Raw genomic sequence first — 17,165 nt, 5'->3', positions numbered from 1 at the left:
GCTCACCATCAGGGTTAGTTGCCTGGAGCTGTCTTGGAGGGGGTTTCCCATGACTGCTTCCTTCAGTTTTTGGAGATGAAGGAGCTGCCCCACCTGGCTGTACCATGACTTTCCCAAGGGGAGTGTGACCCAGCTCCACACAGGATTTAGAGTACCTGACCCTCCAGTGCTCTACAGCAGAGGTCGCCACTCCCCCCCCCCCCCAAGGAGCTGGAGCGGTCACAGGTTAAATGAGTAAGAAAATAACAGACCTCAAAATTCCAAAGTCTGCACAGTCATAAAACACCAAGTTTGATTTAAAAGCTTATTTCTTCTGATGGTTTGAGTAAAGAACCAAGCATTCTGCATGCCGCAGACACAGTCAGGAACAGAGAAATGGTTCTCTGGGACCATGGAGAACACTTGGGTACTCGGTCTGAAACAGATACTCTCCAGGTTAAAGCTATGCCATCCTGGATTATTTAGATAGCATGAGTGAGAACAGACAGGAAAAGGAGAATTCAGGCAGGAATAACTGGGGAGTCAGTGCTGGCCTGGGGCTGTATGTGGTTTATCACCTCTATTTTACATAATCTGGAGCTTCGAAACTTGGTACCCATTCAAGGTCCTGAGGCTGCCTAGACAGGCCTGGTGTGAACTCAGATTACATTATGGCTGCGCCTTTCTAGATTGTCATCTTAAAGTTTTGTCAGGGCCCAGTGAGGCTGCTCAGCAGATAAGGCCTTTATCACCAGGTCTCACAGCTTGAGAGTTGATGCCTGGGACTCCCATGGTAGAAGGAGAAAAGCCAACTCCTGCAAGTCCCCTCTGACCTCGGAAGTGCGCTCTCTCTCTCTCTCTCTCTCTCTCTCTCTCTCTCTCTCTGTCTGTCTGTCTCTCTCACACACACAGACAAATAGATAAAAGTAAAGAAAAATCAAAAACCCTTGGCAAACTCTTAGGTGATTTGGCAAAGCCAAGAAGCCTCAAGACTGCCAGCACCGTGTGGATTTCAAGTCCTCTTCCATCAGCACAGATGAGGATAAAAATACCTTTTCTGCTGGTTTGATGGAGGAACTCCACAACCTGACTATGCGAAGCTCTTAGCACCGCTCCTACGACATGAAAGCTTCTCAGCACATGTTAACTGCTGCTCAGCACTAGCTTCTACTCTGTGCCACAAGGGAAGAGCAACAAGCCTGGAAGCCAGCACAGCATGGGAGCTGAGCCGTTTCTTCTGCTGAGAAGAGTGAAGGCAGCTTGAACTGAATCTAGTCTCAAGGAGATGTGGTAACTTCCCAAAGAGGCTGATCCCTGGCCTTCAGAAGAGGCAAGACCCCCAGTCCTGTTCCCGGACACATCTTGGCCTTGAGTAGATAGCTGGTTTGGATCTGGACATGGCCCACATAGAGATGGAACCACATAGAAAATGGAACCAAACGTAGGAACAATCCCATGTGGCCAGGCTTGCAGTCTAGTGCAGCTGAAGGTTAGTGCCAGAACTCAGCAGAGGGTGAGAGATGGGAACTAAAGGCAGCATTAGCCATGAGGCCGGGTCCCTGTCCCACCCACTGAACCTGGGCATAACAAGAGACAGAAAGGGGCAGACGAAATTGAGAGGAAGAATGCTCTAGGCCTCTACCTGCACCTTGCACCCACGTTGCGGCACACAAAACACTGTCCACATTGTACAGGTAAGAAAACAAGAATGCACAGAGCCTGGGGTGGGGGGGGGGGGGGGGCCGGCTCTGCTCTATACAGACAGGAATAAAATTTGCCTTGCCCAATTCCCCACAGTCCTACTCTCAGTCTGCTTTTCCTCCTCGCTCCACCCCTCTAACGTCAGGGAGGAACAGTCAGTATTCTTCCAGTTGAAAACAACAACAACAACAACAGAACAAGAGCAGTACCTCAGGGGGGGTCAGCGGTAAAGCCAGTCTCTAGCAGAATCGCAATGCAATACTCTTAACTCAGTTTTTGTTTATCCTTTTGGGTAGTCCCCAGCCCCCCAGAGAAGTAACCAAGCCTCTTTGCCTTTGTCCTTCAGGTTGGGGAGCAGCACCTTCAAAAACATGCAGCGCAGGCACACCACCTTGAGGGAGAAGGGGCGCCGCCAGGCCATCCGGGGTCCCGCCTACATGTTCAATGAGAAGGGCACCAGCTTGACGCCCGAAGAGGAGCGTTTCCTGGACTCGGCAGAATATGGCAACATACCAGTGGTCAGGAAAATGCTGGAGGAGTCCAAGACCCTCAATTTTAACTGTGTGGACTATATGGGGCAGAACGCACTGCAGCTAGCTGTGGGTAACGAGCACCTGGAGGTCACGGAACTGCTGCTGAAGAAGGAGAACTTGGCACGTGTGGGCGATGCGCTGCTGCTGGCCATCAGCAAGGGCTACGTGCGCATTGTGGAGGCCATCCTCAACCATCCAGCCTTCGCGCAGGGTCAGCGCCTGACACTCAGCCCGCTGGAGCAGGAGCTGCGGGACGACGACTTCTATGCCTATGACGAGGATGGCACGCGCTTCTCCCACGATATCACGCCCATCATCCTGGCGGCGCACTGCCAGGAGTATGAGATTGTGCACATCCTGCTGCTCAAGGGGGCGCGCATCGAGCGGCCCCACGACTACTTCTGCAAATGCAATGAGTGTACGGAGAAGCAGCGCAAGGACTCCTTCAGCCACTCCCGTTCGCGCATGAATGCCTACAAAGGACTGGCCAGCGCCGCCTACCTGTCCCTGTCTAGTGAAGACCCTGTCCTCACTGCGCTGGAGCTGAGCAACGAGTTAGCCAGACTGGCCAACATTGAAACTGAATTCAAGGTAACCCTCCACTCACTCGCCATGCTGCAGGCGGGTGGCCCGTGGGCTACTGTGTACCCCCAAAACAAAATGGGTTGTGCATCCATCTAAAGTGGGGTTAAAGATCTTGGGTTCTTGTCTTTGGGGTTCACAATAGGGGTGTCTGTGGCCGGTGTAGGCCTGGGGAAAAGCAGCCCAGCATGGGATGTTTTGAACTACATAAGGCTAGTATAAGGCAGAGAGAGAGAGAGGGAGAGAAAGAGGGGGGGGGAGAATATCAGTGAGTCAGCTTTGGCTGCAGAAGCCCAGAAGGTCCAAACACACAAGGATCTGGAGTTATTAACTGGGCTGGGACTTAGATTTAGGGCTTCTGTGTCACTGGGTGGTTCGACCCTCACACGCACATTTCTGGGATCATCCTGGACTATGCGTTATACAGTCAACTTCAGAATGACCAGGAAAAGAATTTCAGCTTTTCAAAGAGTTTTGAGATAGGGTCTTGCTACAACTACCAAGCTGGCCTCCTAGTTCTACTGCCTCAGCCTCCGCAGGCCTGTGTTTACAAATATGGGGTGCCGTAGCCTACCGCAGCTGTTCTCTCAACTGGCTGCGGCAGAGGCCTGAGAGAAAAGATCAAACTCTTCTTAAAGGAGGGTTGAATTTGTCATTCCAGTGAATAAGGTCCAGGGTTGTCCTAGAATTCAGCCACCTGGCCAGTATCTCTGCCCACTAGGTCAGCCCCAAAGTTGAAGAATCGCCCCAAAGGCTATGACTGAAGTTTCAGTTTCGCTGTCTCTAAAAGAGAAGGGTCCGACCCAGACAGAAGAGTGTCTTTTGACAGAATGTTTACTAAGAAGAGCAAACACTTATTAGGCACTTGCTGCTACATGGCAATTACCTGGGACATCTTATTTAAGCTCAACCACCATGTGTCAAGGGTACAACGCCTCTATTTTGCATGAGAGCACAGGGCTGAAAACACACAGTCTAGGAAGCAGCCAGGCCCCGAAGCCTACTCAAGCCTGCAACTGACAAGTACCTGAGCCTCATTCACGCTCTCAGCTCCATGGTTTCATCTGCTTTGTGGGCATGATGAATGGGAGTGTGAGTAGGAGAGCAGCAGCCACAACTAGACTCAGTCTATCTCACCCTGTCCCTTGCTAAGAGAAGGCCGTGCTGGGTGCCGTGTGCCGTGGACATACAAGGAGGCGCCACGTACAGAACTGGCAATCCAGCCAGGAAAAGATGTCACCCTCAAGTGAATAATTCATTGTCCAAACCAGATGTCAATGTAAGAGGTGTCCCTGTGTGGGACACAACTAAGCAGTCAAGGCTGAGTCCTGCCTCTGGCAAGGAACCTTTGGCTAAGCTGCTCAGGCAGGACTCAGAGGAGGAATGACAGGAGAATTGGGCCCAGATGAGACAGGTGAAGGTGAGATTCACAACAGCCCAAAGAAGGGAAGGGACAGAGAAGAAGTTCCCTGTGACTGCAGCACAGCTCCCTAGGTGGGTGGGGGGTTTATTCCAAAGAGGTACGGTGTGGGCATGAATGTGGGGGGCCCAGAGCACACAGGCCCTGCTCATCCAGTCTGAACACTTTGAATGTCATCCTGCAGGAAATAAAGATCCACTAAAACCTTGTGAGGAAGGTACTACAACGGTGACAGAGATTCAGAAATTTGACTGACAGGAAAGAAGGATGAATTACAGGGTGCAAACCGGAACTAGAGACAGAGGCAATTTGGTTATGCAATAAGAGACCAAAGACGCCTGTCTGTTGGGAGACGCTTGTCCCACAAGCCAGGGCTAGCCGAGCTCTTCTAACAGGAAGGGGCAGGGCCACGGGCTATGATTGTGCTGTGATTGTGCCTATTTTATTCCATCTGCTCTGTCCACTGAACCGGAGCTCCTCCCAAGATCACTGTACTGCTCTTGGCCTCATTTGGACAGAGTGCACAGCAACCCAGAGAAGCTCCCAAGAAACAGCTGTTGCCTCTCTCCTTGTCTGTCCAGTAACCTGGGTCTCCTGAGGCCAAGGACAGCCCAGCAAATGCCGGGCGAGCTTTGCTTGCTGCCCAGTGCTCAAGTGGACCCTGCAGGAGCTGTGTAGCAGGAATGCCTGAGCCAATTAACTCGGCTATTAGTCCTGGCCCAAGGTGGGAAAGCAGGCAAAGAACGTTATTGGATCAGACTACCGGGGTAATCGCGCAGCTCTCCACTTACCCCACACCTGAGAGTGCACACTGGTAGACTAACATTTGAGTGCACACTGGTAGACTAACACTTGAGTGCACACTGGTAGACTAACACTTGAGTGCACACTGGTAGACTAACACTTGAGTGCACACTGGTAGACTAACACTTGGAAACACAGCTGAGGCATTTGCTTCTATTAGTGAAATCAGGAGTCTGTCATATTCCAATATACATAATGTCTAAATCAGGAAGGTCTGTGAAAGCATCTTTTGAAAGCAAATATGACATTTGATTTCAAAAGTAAATAATGAAAATTGTGGACCATTAAGCAGGCTATGGACACGGTGAGAAGCATTTTCTAGAATGCAGTGGTTCAACCTGAGTAAAGAGCTAGCTGAAGGACACTCACTGGCTATTAACGCCTCCTAGTTAGCACACGCGAAGTAACGCATTTCAGACTGTGGGTAAATGGCCCATTATAAATTAACCTGACTGATGTTTAGAACTTGGGCTTACTCACCCGTCTCTGCCCGTCCATTCCCAGGACTATAAATCTCAGCTTCGCAGGAAGTCAGATTGCAGAGAGAGGATAAAGAACACGTGGGCACGTTCTGTCAAGTACTCGCGTGTCTGTTCTGTTCTCAAGGGACTACGTGTTGTTGTTTAGGTAGCCACATCATTAATATGACCAGATGTCGTCAATTACATAGAGCCATCAGGATCACTGGGAATGTGTCATATGTCACCCTTCATGTCCTTTAAAACAGTCTAGAGTGGCCTCCCCTGGGTAGGAAACATTATATACAATAAGCCTGAATTCAGTCGCCTTGGCTGTTGTTTGTGGAGTTGTCGTGATTTATTAACAGAATCAAGCAAAGTCATTAATAAGGAGTGTAACCCATGTCAAGGTCTTGGGCAAATTGTAGTTGAAGTCAGATGCAGCAAGCCATTATTTTGGAGAGGAGATGATACAGCCACTCAAGGACTGTCTTCAGTCTCATTGTCTTGGCTCTAGAAATGTGTCGCTGGAGACTTCCTAGTGCCTTGGGTGGGACCTAGTGAATTACTAGGCCTTCTGGAAATTCCTGATGAAGAGAAGGAAAACCCCCCAAAGGGACATCATTCTGGCTACTGAGACATAAGATTACTTGGGATGTGCTTTAACCTTCTCTGACACGTGCATCTATTTAATGGAAGCACTTGATCTGCATTGTAAATCTGGATCGTTCTAACAAATGCTCCCAGCTTGGTGGGGGTTCTAGTTTACTCTCTGTTGCTGTAATAAATACTATGAGGAAAAGTCATATGGGGAGAACAGAGCTGTGTCAGCTCACTGGTCACGGTCCATCATCAGGGAAAGCCAGGGCGGGAACTCCAGGCAGGAGCCAGGTCAGTCACAAAGCAAAGACCATAGGAGAATCTGGCTTCTGGTTTGCTCTGCCTGGCTCTCTCAGATACCTTTCTGATACAGTCCAGGATGAATGATGCCACTCACAGTGGGCTGGACCCTCCCACATCTATCATTAATCAAGTGACCAGTTGATAAAAGCTAACCAGCTAACACAGTGGAGGAACGAAGCCCATACACTCAATAACCGGGGATTGACTATATGCTATACTGTGTGTATGTGGCAGGGGAGAGGGGGAGAGAAAAGGGGTGTGTGCGGGTGTGTGTGTGTGTGTGTGTGTGTGTGTGTGTGTGTGTGTGTGTTCCAGGCTCTCCTTAAAGTGGCTCCTGGAGACGGTGTTGCCTGATTGAGTGGGAGCAGTGAGGACGGACTACTACTGAGTGACGTCAGAGCTTCGGAAGGAAGGGAGGCAGTGTGTGATGCCAGGACCCTCTTGCTCCTGCACATTCGGCTACCATTTAGGAGCAGGAGCTTCTGTGTTCCTAAGTCAGGAAAGGAAGAAGCCTGTCAAGGTGTTTGTCATTAGTGATTGGCGGTCCTGAAGATGGGCGAAGGTGCCACCGAGGAGGCTTTCCTGTTGGTACAGTGCCAGCTCGGAGGCACCCTGTGCTTCTGCCTAGAGCTCAGCGGGGGAAGAGTAGGGAGGGCAGGAAGATCAAACTGTAGCCCATCTTGAGAGAGTGCTAATGACCTTTCTGTGTATCAATGGATTCTTAACCACACGTATTATGAAAAGCAGATGATGAATTATGTATCGATGTTTGTGCTGTCATTTAAAGATCCATTTAAAAACACCTCTGGGCCTAAAATACCTCAAATTAAAAATGCAAATAATGATAAATCAGACCAATTTACCACCTGCTGGGAGTCAGGCAAGCCCCCCTACAAGGTAAAGATGATAGTCTGCAATCTTCTGGAAAGCATCTCGGAGGGATAAGGAAGAGGAGGGAGCACGAATCTGTCTCCTGATGCTAAGAGCCCAGGACATTTAAACCGTGACCAACTGGAGCCTAGGAGCCAGGAAGCAGAGTAAAGGGCCAGCCTGGGCCAGAGGCAGCGAGAAAAGCTGAGCAAGCCTCCAGAGTTGGAATCGGTCTCTCACATGCTTTGAGCTTTTAAATTGTATAAACCAACACCCTAGGAAAACAGTTCCTTGAAGCTGGCTGGTAGTATAAACAGATGTCTGCTTAATATGCAGGGAACAGCTTGAAAGTGGTTTCGTTTGCAACTGGGGAAATATTTTTTTAAGCTGTGAAGGCTGCAGGTGTTAAAAGGAAGGGTTTTTTTGTGGGTGGGGTAAGTGTGGAGGAGATTCTGGCAGCAAAGTCCTCAAAGAAGTCTCTTTTCTGTCATCCCCGGGACCCCTGGGGATAGAGGTGCCACACCAGCCCTGTGTGAGAACATTTAAGGACACACAAGCTGAGCGAAGGAAAGAGAGCTCTCAGGTGCCTGTCCATCCATGCGCTGAGCCTGCCCCTCACTGATGGCAGGCCAATGTGGTCCCACATGGTGCAAGTGTGGTCCCAGCACATGCGGGGAAGGTGCAGTCTGAATGCGCTTAGCCTTCTCCGGGGCAGTGTTCATAGGCCCCTGGGCTTGAGAGCAAGATCTGGGGAGTGGCTTCGTGTGGGAAATAGGAAAAAGATGAGTGACTGCCTTCGACCAGGCTCTTTGTCTATTTACTATCTGAGTGTCTGGAGGAGCAATGCCCCAGAGCATGCGCTAATGATTGGCGTCACAGGAAATCGGCCGCTCAGTATGCCCGTTCACTCACGGGGTCACAGACGGTACATAAAGTTAGAAGGTCCTGCTCTTGTGGGTTTGTGCTGTCAGGAGCATCAGCGTAGCGGAGAATGTATAGGTTGGGTGGCAGGTATCGGAGCGGGACAAAGGAGGCCCCTGCACTCAGGAAAGTGTGGGAAGGGCGCAGGCTCCCGGGAGCACTCAGATGGCCGTGCTTTACTTCTTCAGTGCGGAGTAAGAGCCAAGAACTGGGTCCTGAGGTCAGACTGGCCCACGTTCTATCTCCCATTAACCACGGGATTTCCAGCACCATCTGAAAGTTCATTTTCTTGTCTGAAAATGGAGGGTGGGAAGGACTGGGACCCTTGTAACTGGTCTGGTGGATGCTGACTTCCCCGCCTAAGCAGTCCCTCTTACTCTTGAGATGTCCACCTCATGATCACCAGTCTGCAAGAACGTCAGGCACCTCATCCCACTTACTGCCCAGAGAATCCTCACACCCATTCGTTGCTCAATAACAAGTGAAGAAGCTGGGGATGTTTACTCCTAGTGAGCTCTCAGTGTGGACGAGGGTTCAATGGGATCAGTACTGTAAGAAGAGAAGGCCATCTGGAGAGAGCCTGGCACAGCGGGTCTGCTGACCCAAGTTCCCTCTGGTTTCCTGTTGCCTCGGCACCACAGATTCCCTTCCAGTGGACACAGCTCACATCTCAGCACCTCCTCTTTTTAGAGTGTCTCCCCAGTTTTAGCTAAGCTTCCCACTCCCTTAGCAGATCTTTGCAGAACGAGAAAAATGAGCCAAGGGAGTACTTTCAATTGGAAAAGTTCAGACCGCTGAAATTGGATAAGAGAGCTGCTAAAATATTACTGTGGAAAGAAATTATGTGGGCTGGAAAAAGACAGCGAAGAGGAGGGAGGCTGAAGTGGGCAGGCGCACCAAACACACACAGATTATTTTTTAAAAAATATCTCCATGGAAAATATTCATCCTCTCTCTGTGTGACTGTGTGTCTGTCTACCTCTCCCCCCCCCCACACACACACACACAAATCATTTTCCTCAGAAGTGCAACTGTCAGTCTGAAATATCAGAGATCTAAAGAAAATGGTGATGGTTCTTCAAGGAAATTAGCCAGTGAGAAGTAGCACAAATTAAATCAAATGGATACACAAGGAGTTGTCTCTGAGAAGTAAAGGTCACAGAGCCGTGCAAACTGGTTGCCTTATCTGCACAGACTGTCGGGATGGAGGCGCGGGTTTTATGAGTTGCTGATTATTAGTGTTTTGTTAGCAGGCTCTAGAGACTCGCAGCTGACCTGTAGCTATTCTTTGAAAACCCTGAGTCTGATGCAAGGGCTGTGGGCTGGGGGCAGAGATGAAGTGATGCTGTTGTCTGTGGCAAGATGGGCATTCTTCTGAGAGTCGCAGAAAGAAACACAACATCCCAAACCATACGGTGAGATTCTGATAGTTAAGATGTAAGTTGTTAGTTAATGTGTAAGATGGAATATCAGAGTTGTTTTGACTTACAACTCTCTGATGACAAAAGATGTTGAGCATTTTCTTAAGTGTCTTTCAGCCACTAAAAGATTCCTCTGTTGAGAGTTCTCTGTTTAGGTATGTACCCCATTTTTTATTAGATTATTTGCTCTTTTGGTGACCAATTTCTTGAGTTCTTTGTATGTTTTGGAGATCAGACCTCTGTCCAATGTGGGGTTGGTGAAGATCTTTTCCCATTCTGTAGGCAGCCATTTTGTCTTGTTGACCATGTTTTTTGCTTTACAGAAGCTTCTCAGTTTCAGGAGGTCCATTTATTGTTTCTCTCAGTGTCTGTGCTACTGGGGTTATATTTAGGAAGTGGTCTCCTAATATATTCAAATGTACTTTCCACTTTCTCTTCTATGAGGTTCAGTGTGGTTTTTTGTTGTTGTTGTTGTTAAGGTCTTTGATCCATTTGGACTTGAGTTTTGTGCATGGCAATAGATATGGATCTATTTTCATTTTCCTACATGTTGATATCCAGTTGTGCCAGCACCATTTATTGAATATGCTTTATTTTTCCATTTTAAATTTTTAGTTTCTTTGTCAAAAATCAGGTGTTTGTAGGTGTATGGATTGATATCCGGGTCTTCAATTCAATTCCATTGGTCTTCCTGTCTGTTTTTATGCCAATACCAGGTCGTTTTCATTACTGTAGCAGAGTTTGAAGTCAGGGATTATTATGCCTCCAAAAGTTCCTTTATTGTACAGAATTGTTTTGGCTATCCTGGGTTTTTTGTTTTTCCATATGAAGTTGAGTATTGTTCTTTCAAGGTCTCTGAAGAATTTTGCTGGGATTTTGATGGGCACTGCATTGAATCTGTAGATTGCTTTTGGTAAGATTGCCATTTTAACTATGTTAATTCTGCCTACCCAAGAGCATGGGAGATCTTTCCATTTTCTGGTGTCTTCTTCAATTTCTTTCTTCAGAGTTTTAAAGTTCTTGTCATATAGTTCTTCCACTTGTTTGGTTAGAGTTACCCCAAGATATTTTACGTTATTTGTGGTTATTGTAAAGGGTGATGTCTCTTTGATTTCTTTCTTAGCCCATTTATCATCTATATAAAGAAGGGCTACTGGTTTTGTTGTTGTTATTGTTTTGGGTTTTTGGGGTTTTTTTTTTAGTTAATCTTGTATTCTGCTACATTACTGAAGGTGTTTATGAGTTGTAGGAGCTCCCTGGTAGAATTTTTGAGATCACTTATGTATACTATCATATTGTCAACAAATAGTGAGAGTTTGACTTCTTTTCCAATTTATATCTCCTTGATCTCCTTTTGTTGTCTTATTGCTCTAGCTAGAACTTCACATACTATATTGAATAGATAGAGAGGTGACAGCTTGTCATGTTCCTGATTTCACTGGGATCACCTCGAATTTCTCTCCAATTAATTTGATGTTGGCTGTTGAATTGCTGTATATTGCTTTATTATGTTTAAGTATGTTCCTTGTATCCCTATTCTAAGACTTTAATCATAAAGAGGTGCTGAATTTTGTCAAAGGCTTTTTCAGCATCTAATGAGATGATCATGAGTTTTTTCTTTCAATTTGTTTATATGGTGGATTATATTGACAGATTTTCATATGTTGAACCATCCCTGCATCTCTGGAATAAAGCTTACTTGGTCATGGTGGATGATTTTTCTGATGTGTTCTTAGATTCAGTTTGCCAGTATTTTATTGATTATTTTTGCATTAATGTTCATGAGTGAGATTGGTCTGTAATTCTCTTTCTTAGTAATGTCTTTGTGTGGTTTGGGTATCAGGGAAACTGTAGCATCATTTAAAGAAAAAGTTTGGCAATGTTCCTTCTGTTTCTGTTGTGTGGAACAATTTTGAGAGAATTGGTGTTAGTTCTTTGAAAATCTAGACGAATTCTGCACTGAAAGCACTGAAAACATCTGGGTTTTGTTTTTTGTTTTGTTTTGTTTTTTTGGTTGGGAGACTTTTTGGTGACTATTTCTATTTCCTTGGTAGTTAAATGTCTATTTAATTTGTTTATTGCTTATCTGGTCTTGATTTAATTTTGGTAAGTCATATTTATCTGAAAATTTGTCCATTTCTTTTAAGTCTTCCAGTTTTGTGGAGTACAGGTTTTTGAAGTATGACCTGATGATTATCTGGATTTCCTCCATGTCTGTTGTTATGACCCCCTTTTCATTTCTAATTTTGGTAATTTGGATATTCTCTCTCTGCCTTTTAGTTAGTTTGTCTATTTTGTTGGTTTTCTCAAAGAACCAACTCTTTTTTATTGATTATTTATATATTTTTGTTTTTATTTTGTTAATTTTAGCTCTCAATTTGATTATTTCCTATCGTCTAGTCCTCCTGGGTGTGTTTGCTTCTTTTTGTTCTAGAGCTTTCAGGTGTGCTGTTTGTTAAATCACCAGTGTGGGATTTTTCCAACTTCTTTATGTAGGCATTTAGTGCTATGAACTTTCCTCTTAACACTTCTTTTATTGTTCCCATAAATTTAGGTATGTTGTGTGGTCATTTTTGTTGAATTTTAGGAAGTCTTTACTTTTTCTTTATTTCTTCCTTTGCCCATTGGTGATTCAGGTGAGCATTTTTCAATTTCCATGTGTTTGTGGTCTTTTTTAAATTAGTGTTGTTGTTGAAGTCTAACTAACTTTAAGCCATAGTGATCCAATAAGATACATGGTTTATTCCAATTTTTTGTATCTGTTTAGGTTTGCTTTGTTACCAAGGATGTGGTCAATTTTTGAGAAGGTTCCATGGGGTACTGAGAAAGTATATTCTTTTATGTTTGAATGGAATGTTCTATAGATGTTTGTTAAGCCCATTTGAGTCATAACATCTGTCAGTTCCATTATTTCTGTTAAGTTTCTGTCTGGTAGACCTGTCGGGTGGTGAGAATGGGGTATTGAAGTCGCCCACTATCAGTATGTTGGGTTTAATGTGTGATTTAAGCTTTAGTAAGGTTTCTTTTACATTTGAGGGTGCCCTGTATTTGGGGCATAGATATTCAGAATTGAGATTTCCTCTTTATGGATTTTTCCTGAGACAAATATGAAATATCCTTCCTTGTCTCTTTTGATGGATTTTAGTTTGAAGTTTATTTTGTTAGATACTAGGATATCTACCCCAGCTTGTTTCTTAGGTCCATTTGATTGAAATTTTTTTTTCCAAACCCTCTTCTATGAGGTGATGTCTGTCTTCGAGGTTGAGGTGTGTTTTTTGTATGCAGAAGAAGGATGGATTCTGTTTTCATATCTAATCTGTTAGCCTGTGTCTTTTTATAGGTGAGTTGAGTCCATTTATATTAAGGGATATTAATGACCAGTGATGGATAGTTCCTGTTATTTTAGTTTTTGTTGGCAGTGATGCTATTGTGTGTGCTTTTGCCTTCTTTGGGATTTGCTGCTGTGAGATCATCTATTTTCTGTTGTTTTTTTTTTTTTTTTTTTTTTTTTTTGTGGGTGTTCCTGACTTCCTTGGGTTGGAATTTTCCTTCTAGTACTTTGTACAGGGCTGGATTTGTGGGTAGATATTGCTTAAATCTGGTTCTGTCATGGAATATCTTGTTTTCTCCATCTATGATAATTGAAAGTTTTGCTGGGTATAGTAGTCTGGACTGGCATCATGGTCTCTTAATGTCTGCATAACACTTGACCAGGACCTTCTGGCTTTCATTGTTTCCATTGAGAAGTCAGGTGTAATTCTGACAGGTCTGCCTTTATATATTACTTGGCCTTTTTTCTTTGCAGCTCTTAATATTCTTTCTTTATTCTGTATGCTTAGTGTTTTGATTATTATGTGGCACAGGGAATTTTTTGTGGGCCAGTCTATTTGGTGTTCTGTAAGCTTCTTGTACCTTCATAGGCATATCCTTCTTTAGATTGGGAAAGTTTTCTTTATGATTTTGTTGAATAAATTTTCTGTGCTTTTGAGTTAGACTTCTTCTACTCCTATTATTCTTAGGTTTGTTCTTTTCATGGTGTTTTATATTTCCTGGATATTTTGTGTTAAGTTTTTGTTAAATTTAATGTTTTCTTTGACCGATGAATCTGTCTCCTCTATTGTTTCTTCAACGCCTGAGATTCTCTCTTCCATATCTTGTAGTCTGTTGTTTATGCTTGCATTTGTGGTTCCTGATTGTTTACCCATATTTTCCATTTCTGTAATTTCCTCTGTTTGTGTTTTCTTTGTTGTCTCTATTTCTGATTTCAAGTCTTGAATTGTTTCTTTCATCTGTTTGATTGTTTTTGCTTGGTTTTCTTTAATGGATTTGTTAATTTCCTCCAATTTTTTGCTTGTCTTTTCCTCCACTTCTTTGAGGGAATTTTTCATTTCCTCTTTAATGGCCTCAAACATCTTCCTAAAGTTATTTTTTAGTCATTTTCTTCCGCTTCATCTGTTGAAGTGTTCAAGTCTTGCTATTGCAGAGTAAGAAGTTTGCAGAGGTGCTGTGTTGCTCTTTGTGTTGTTGAGTGTGTTCTTACCTTGTTATCTACCCATCTTTTCCTCCAATTGCTACAGCTGGGGCTGTGTCTCTGATGATGTCTCCTCCAGGTGCCAGTGGATCCAAGGCTTAGATAGTCGTTCCTTGTGGTGGAGTCAGGACCATGGTTCCGGTCACACTGAAGGTAGCTTGGTGCTCCCGGAGGTCCGGCCTGCCTGTGCTGGCTCTTGTGGAGGTTGGGCATGTGAGCAGGTGGGTGGGCCTTCCTTGCCGGCTGGCTCTGGCAAAGGTTGGGTGGGCAGACAGTCGGGCCTCCTTCTGACTCCTTTTTATTATTCTGTTTTCCTCTACGTCTTTCTTGGTGATTTTCTTCTCTCGTTCTTGTTTTCCTTATAACTCACTTTATTTTTTGTCCTTATAGCTTATGTACCCCAGCAAAATCTTTCAAGAAATATAAAAATTACAATGTGCTTTCATTTTATTTTTTCAAGTGAATGATTACAATGAATACAAGTTTTTTAAAAAAGCACATTTTCCGTATCCCTCACATGATTAAACATTTCATGTATTACAGACGAAAAACAAGTTGTCCCAAGAACCCACATACATTCATATCCAAGCAACTTATGATAGATAAACAGAGTGTGAGCAAGCAAGGTATTTTTCTTAGCCAGTTCTTTTGCTGGCAGGCTGCAATTTGTGGTTACAAAAAAAAGGATCAATCATTTTACTATTTATCTCAAATGGTCATTTTATAAGAAATCTTAGAAGAACCACAAATCTAACTTTTATATATTAAAAGAATCAGCCAGCTCTATTTTAAATCCCCGGGGTGCACGCCCACTCATCAACAGTTTTATATCAGGAAGCTGGGGGCAGAAATGGACACAAGGAATTAATCGCCATCCCTTCCTAGCGAGAAAGAAAGGCACGTCAGCGGATAATAATTGGGCTGTTTTGTTTTTCTTCTCTGACCTTAACGAGTCCCTCACTCAGCTGTGTTTTTCGAAAACTTTAGATTGTCTTTTTGGGTTTTCACCTCAAAGCTGTTTGACAAAAACAAATTAGTCTAACCTTATTTTCAAAGCTTTGTTTCAGCTATGATGCACCTGGAACCTGTGAACACATCTCCCAACATTAAGATGAAAAAAATTTAAGCCAGCTGGGCTATTGGGACTCAACTGTTTTACTTAATCATTAACATAAGTCACAGTCTGTAAGGCTCCTCCAGAGAAACCCCTGTGTTCTAGCTGTGTGACATTCCTTGTTTTATGTTTTTATCCTCTGCTTCATCAGAGGCAGGCACAACATTTTATCCTACCATTACCTATGTTGATTTTTCCACTAAACTAACCTTTATCATAATTTCTTACTATATTCAAAACTGTCAATCACCAAAATTCTATTTAAACTAATGCTATTATTACATAAATTCCCTGCTTCAGTTAAACAGCACAGCTTGGTAGGAAATCACCTTCATAACTATCCACAGGTAATAATGCCCAGTAGAACATGACATTTCCAAGAGATGATCGTACTGCATTGATGGTAGTGGGATCTCCCCATGCCCACTCACACCATGCCAGACAACAGAGAAAAACGGTAGCAGTAAATACACAAAGGCACAGCGGTGTCAAACATTCTGGGGCTTAGGTTCTCTGTGCCTGACCTAACCGAGATTCACCCATCAGGGTTTGGTTTCCTGGTGAACTGTCCCCCTGAAGTCACTGGCCACCTGCTGCCCCTCTGACATGGCCACTGGCAGTGGACAGCTCTTCCTTCCTTGCCTGTGGGTGTGGAGATGAGAACCTGCAAGCCAACAGGAGACTTTTCAAGGCACCCAGCACACACCTTGGACACTCAGTTGAACCTCAGTCTTTCACTGCTGCTCTAGTCTACTCCCCAAAACACTTCAGTCTATGAGAGAAGTTTATTTCACCTCAATACTGCTGCTAGCCATCCAAAATCACGGTATAAGTAGAGTCTTTCTCTCTCTGAAGGACCAAGGGGCATCCTTCTTGCCACTTGTTCTGGTGGCTGCTACCAGTTCTTAGCTTGTCGGTGCATTGCTCCAGTCCCTGCCACTATTGTCACAGGGAAAGCTCCCTGTGTGGTTCTGTGCTTCTCTTCTTCTTAGAAGTACACCAACTTTGGATTGAGGGCTTACCCTTCTGTAGTAGGGCTTCATTATAATTAGTTCTATCTGCAGCTACCTCCTTACAAAACAAGGTCACGCGCTCATAGTCCAGGAAGGATGTGAACTGGGGAAGTACAAATTCAACTTTACACACAAGGGGAAAGACCAGGCTGAGATGAACTAGAGGAGGCCAAGACCTGGAATCCAGGCTGAGCTTCAGGAGGGCAGACAGAGGCAGGTATCAGCATTCCTGGGAAGCCAGAGCCAGTTCCAAATTAGGATGTCAGTACAAAGAAAACAGGGGGCTGCTTTCTGATGCTTTCTGTCAACCAAGGCCAAATTCTGATAATTCCATAAAAGCATCTGCATGTGTGCATGTGTTTGTGTGTGTATGTATATATGTATATGTGTGCACATGTATGTATTGTGCATGTGTATACGCATATGAATTCCTGCATGTGTATATATGTATATGTATGCATTTGTGTGTGCATGTATGTGCATGTGGGTATATGTGTGCAAGTATGTGTGTATGTGTATGCGTTTGTGTATACACATGTGTGTATGTGTGCATATGTAAGTGCACATGTGTGATTATGTGTGTGCACTTGTGTGTGTGGTATTTAGGGAAGAAGATGGTAAAGGTGAAAAGGAAGCTGGCAGAAGAAAAAAATTGGTTCCAAGGCACTAACCCTCCCAAGAGTGAGGCAGTCATTTTCTAGTTTGAAGTTGGAGATAATAAAAAAAGACTATTCATTATAGAAATTTTTAAAAATATAGAAAAGTTGCTGGAACAAAGAATCAAAAGTAATCTTATCACATAAAAATACATATTTTGATAGTTTTCTTTCTAGACTTCTTCCTCAGCCAAGTGCAAAAATCTAACCAGACATGCTGACCCCTGCTAACAGAACCCCACTATTGCACTTGTTGCTC

General features: G+C 44.4%; 1 protein-coding gene across 1 annotated transcript in view; it reads left to right on the top strand.

The window, feature by feature from the left end:
* The first annotated feature begins 1,408 nt into the window (after positions 1-1,408).
* Positions 1,409-17,165, top strand: part of Trpc7 (transient receptor potential cation channel subfamily C member 7) — a 112,971-nt gene continuing 97,214 nt past the window's right edge. The window contains exons 1-2 of the mRNA XM_042055336.1: positions 1,409-1,468; positions 1,977-2,804. Coding sequence (XP_041911270.1) covers positions 1,409-1,468; positions 1,977-2,804 — 888 coding nt within the window. The remainder of the gene's footprint in view (positions 1,469-1,976; positions 2,805-17,165) is intronic.

This window comes from Arvicola amphibius, chromosome 6 (genome assembly GCF_903992535.2).
Source record: "Arvicola amphibius chromosome 6, mArvAmp1.2, whole genome shotgun sequence".
NCBI classification, from domain to species: Eukaryota; Metazoa; Chordata; class Mammalia; order Rodentia; family Cricetidae; genus Arvicola; species Arvicola amphibius.
Note: the sequence above shows the minus strand (reverse complement) of the source record. Positions and strands in the feature narration are given on the sequence as shown.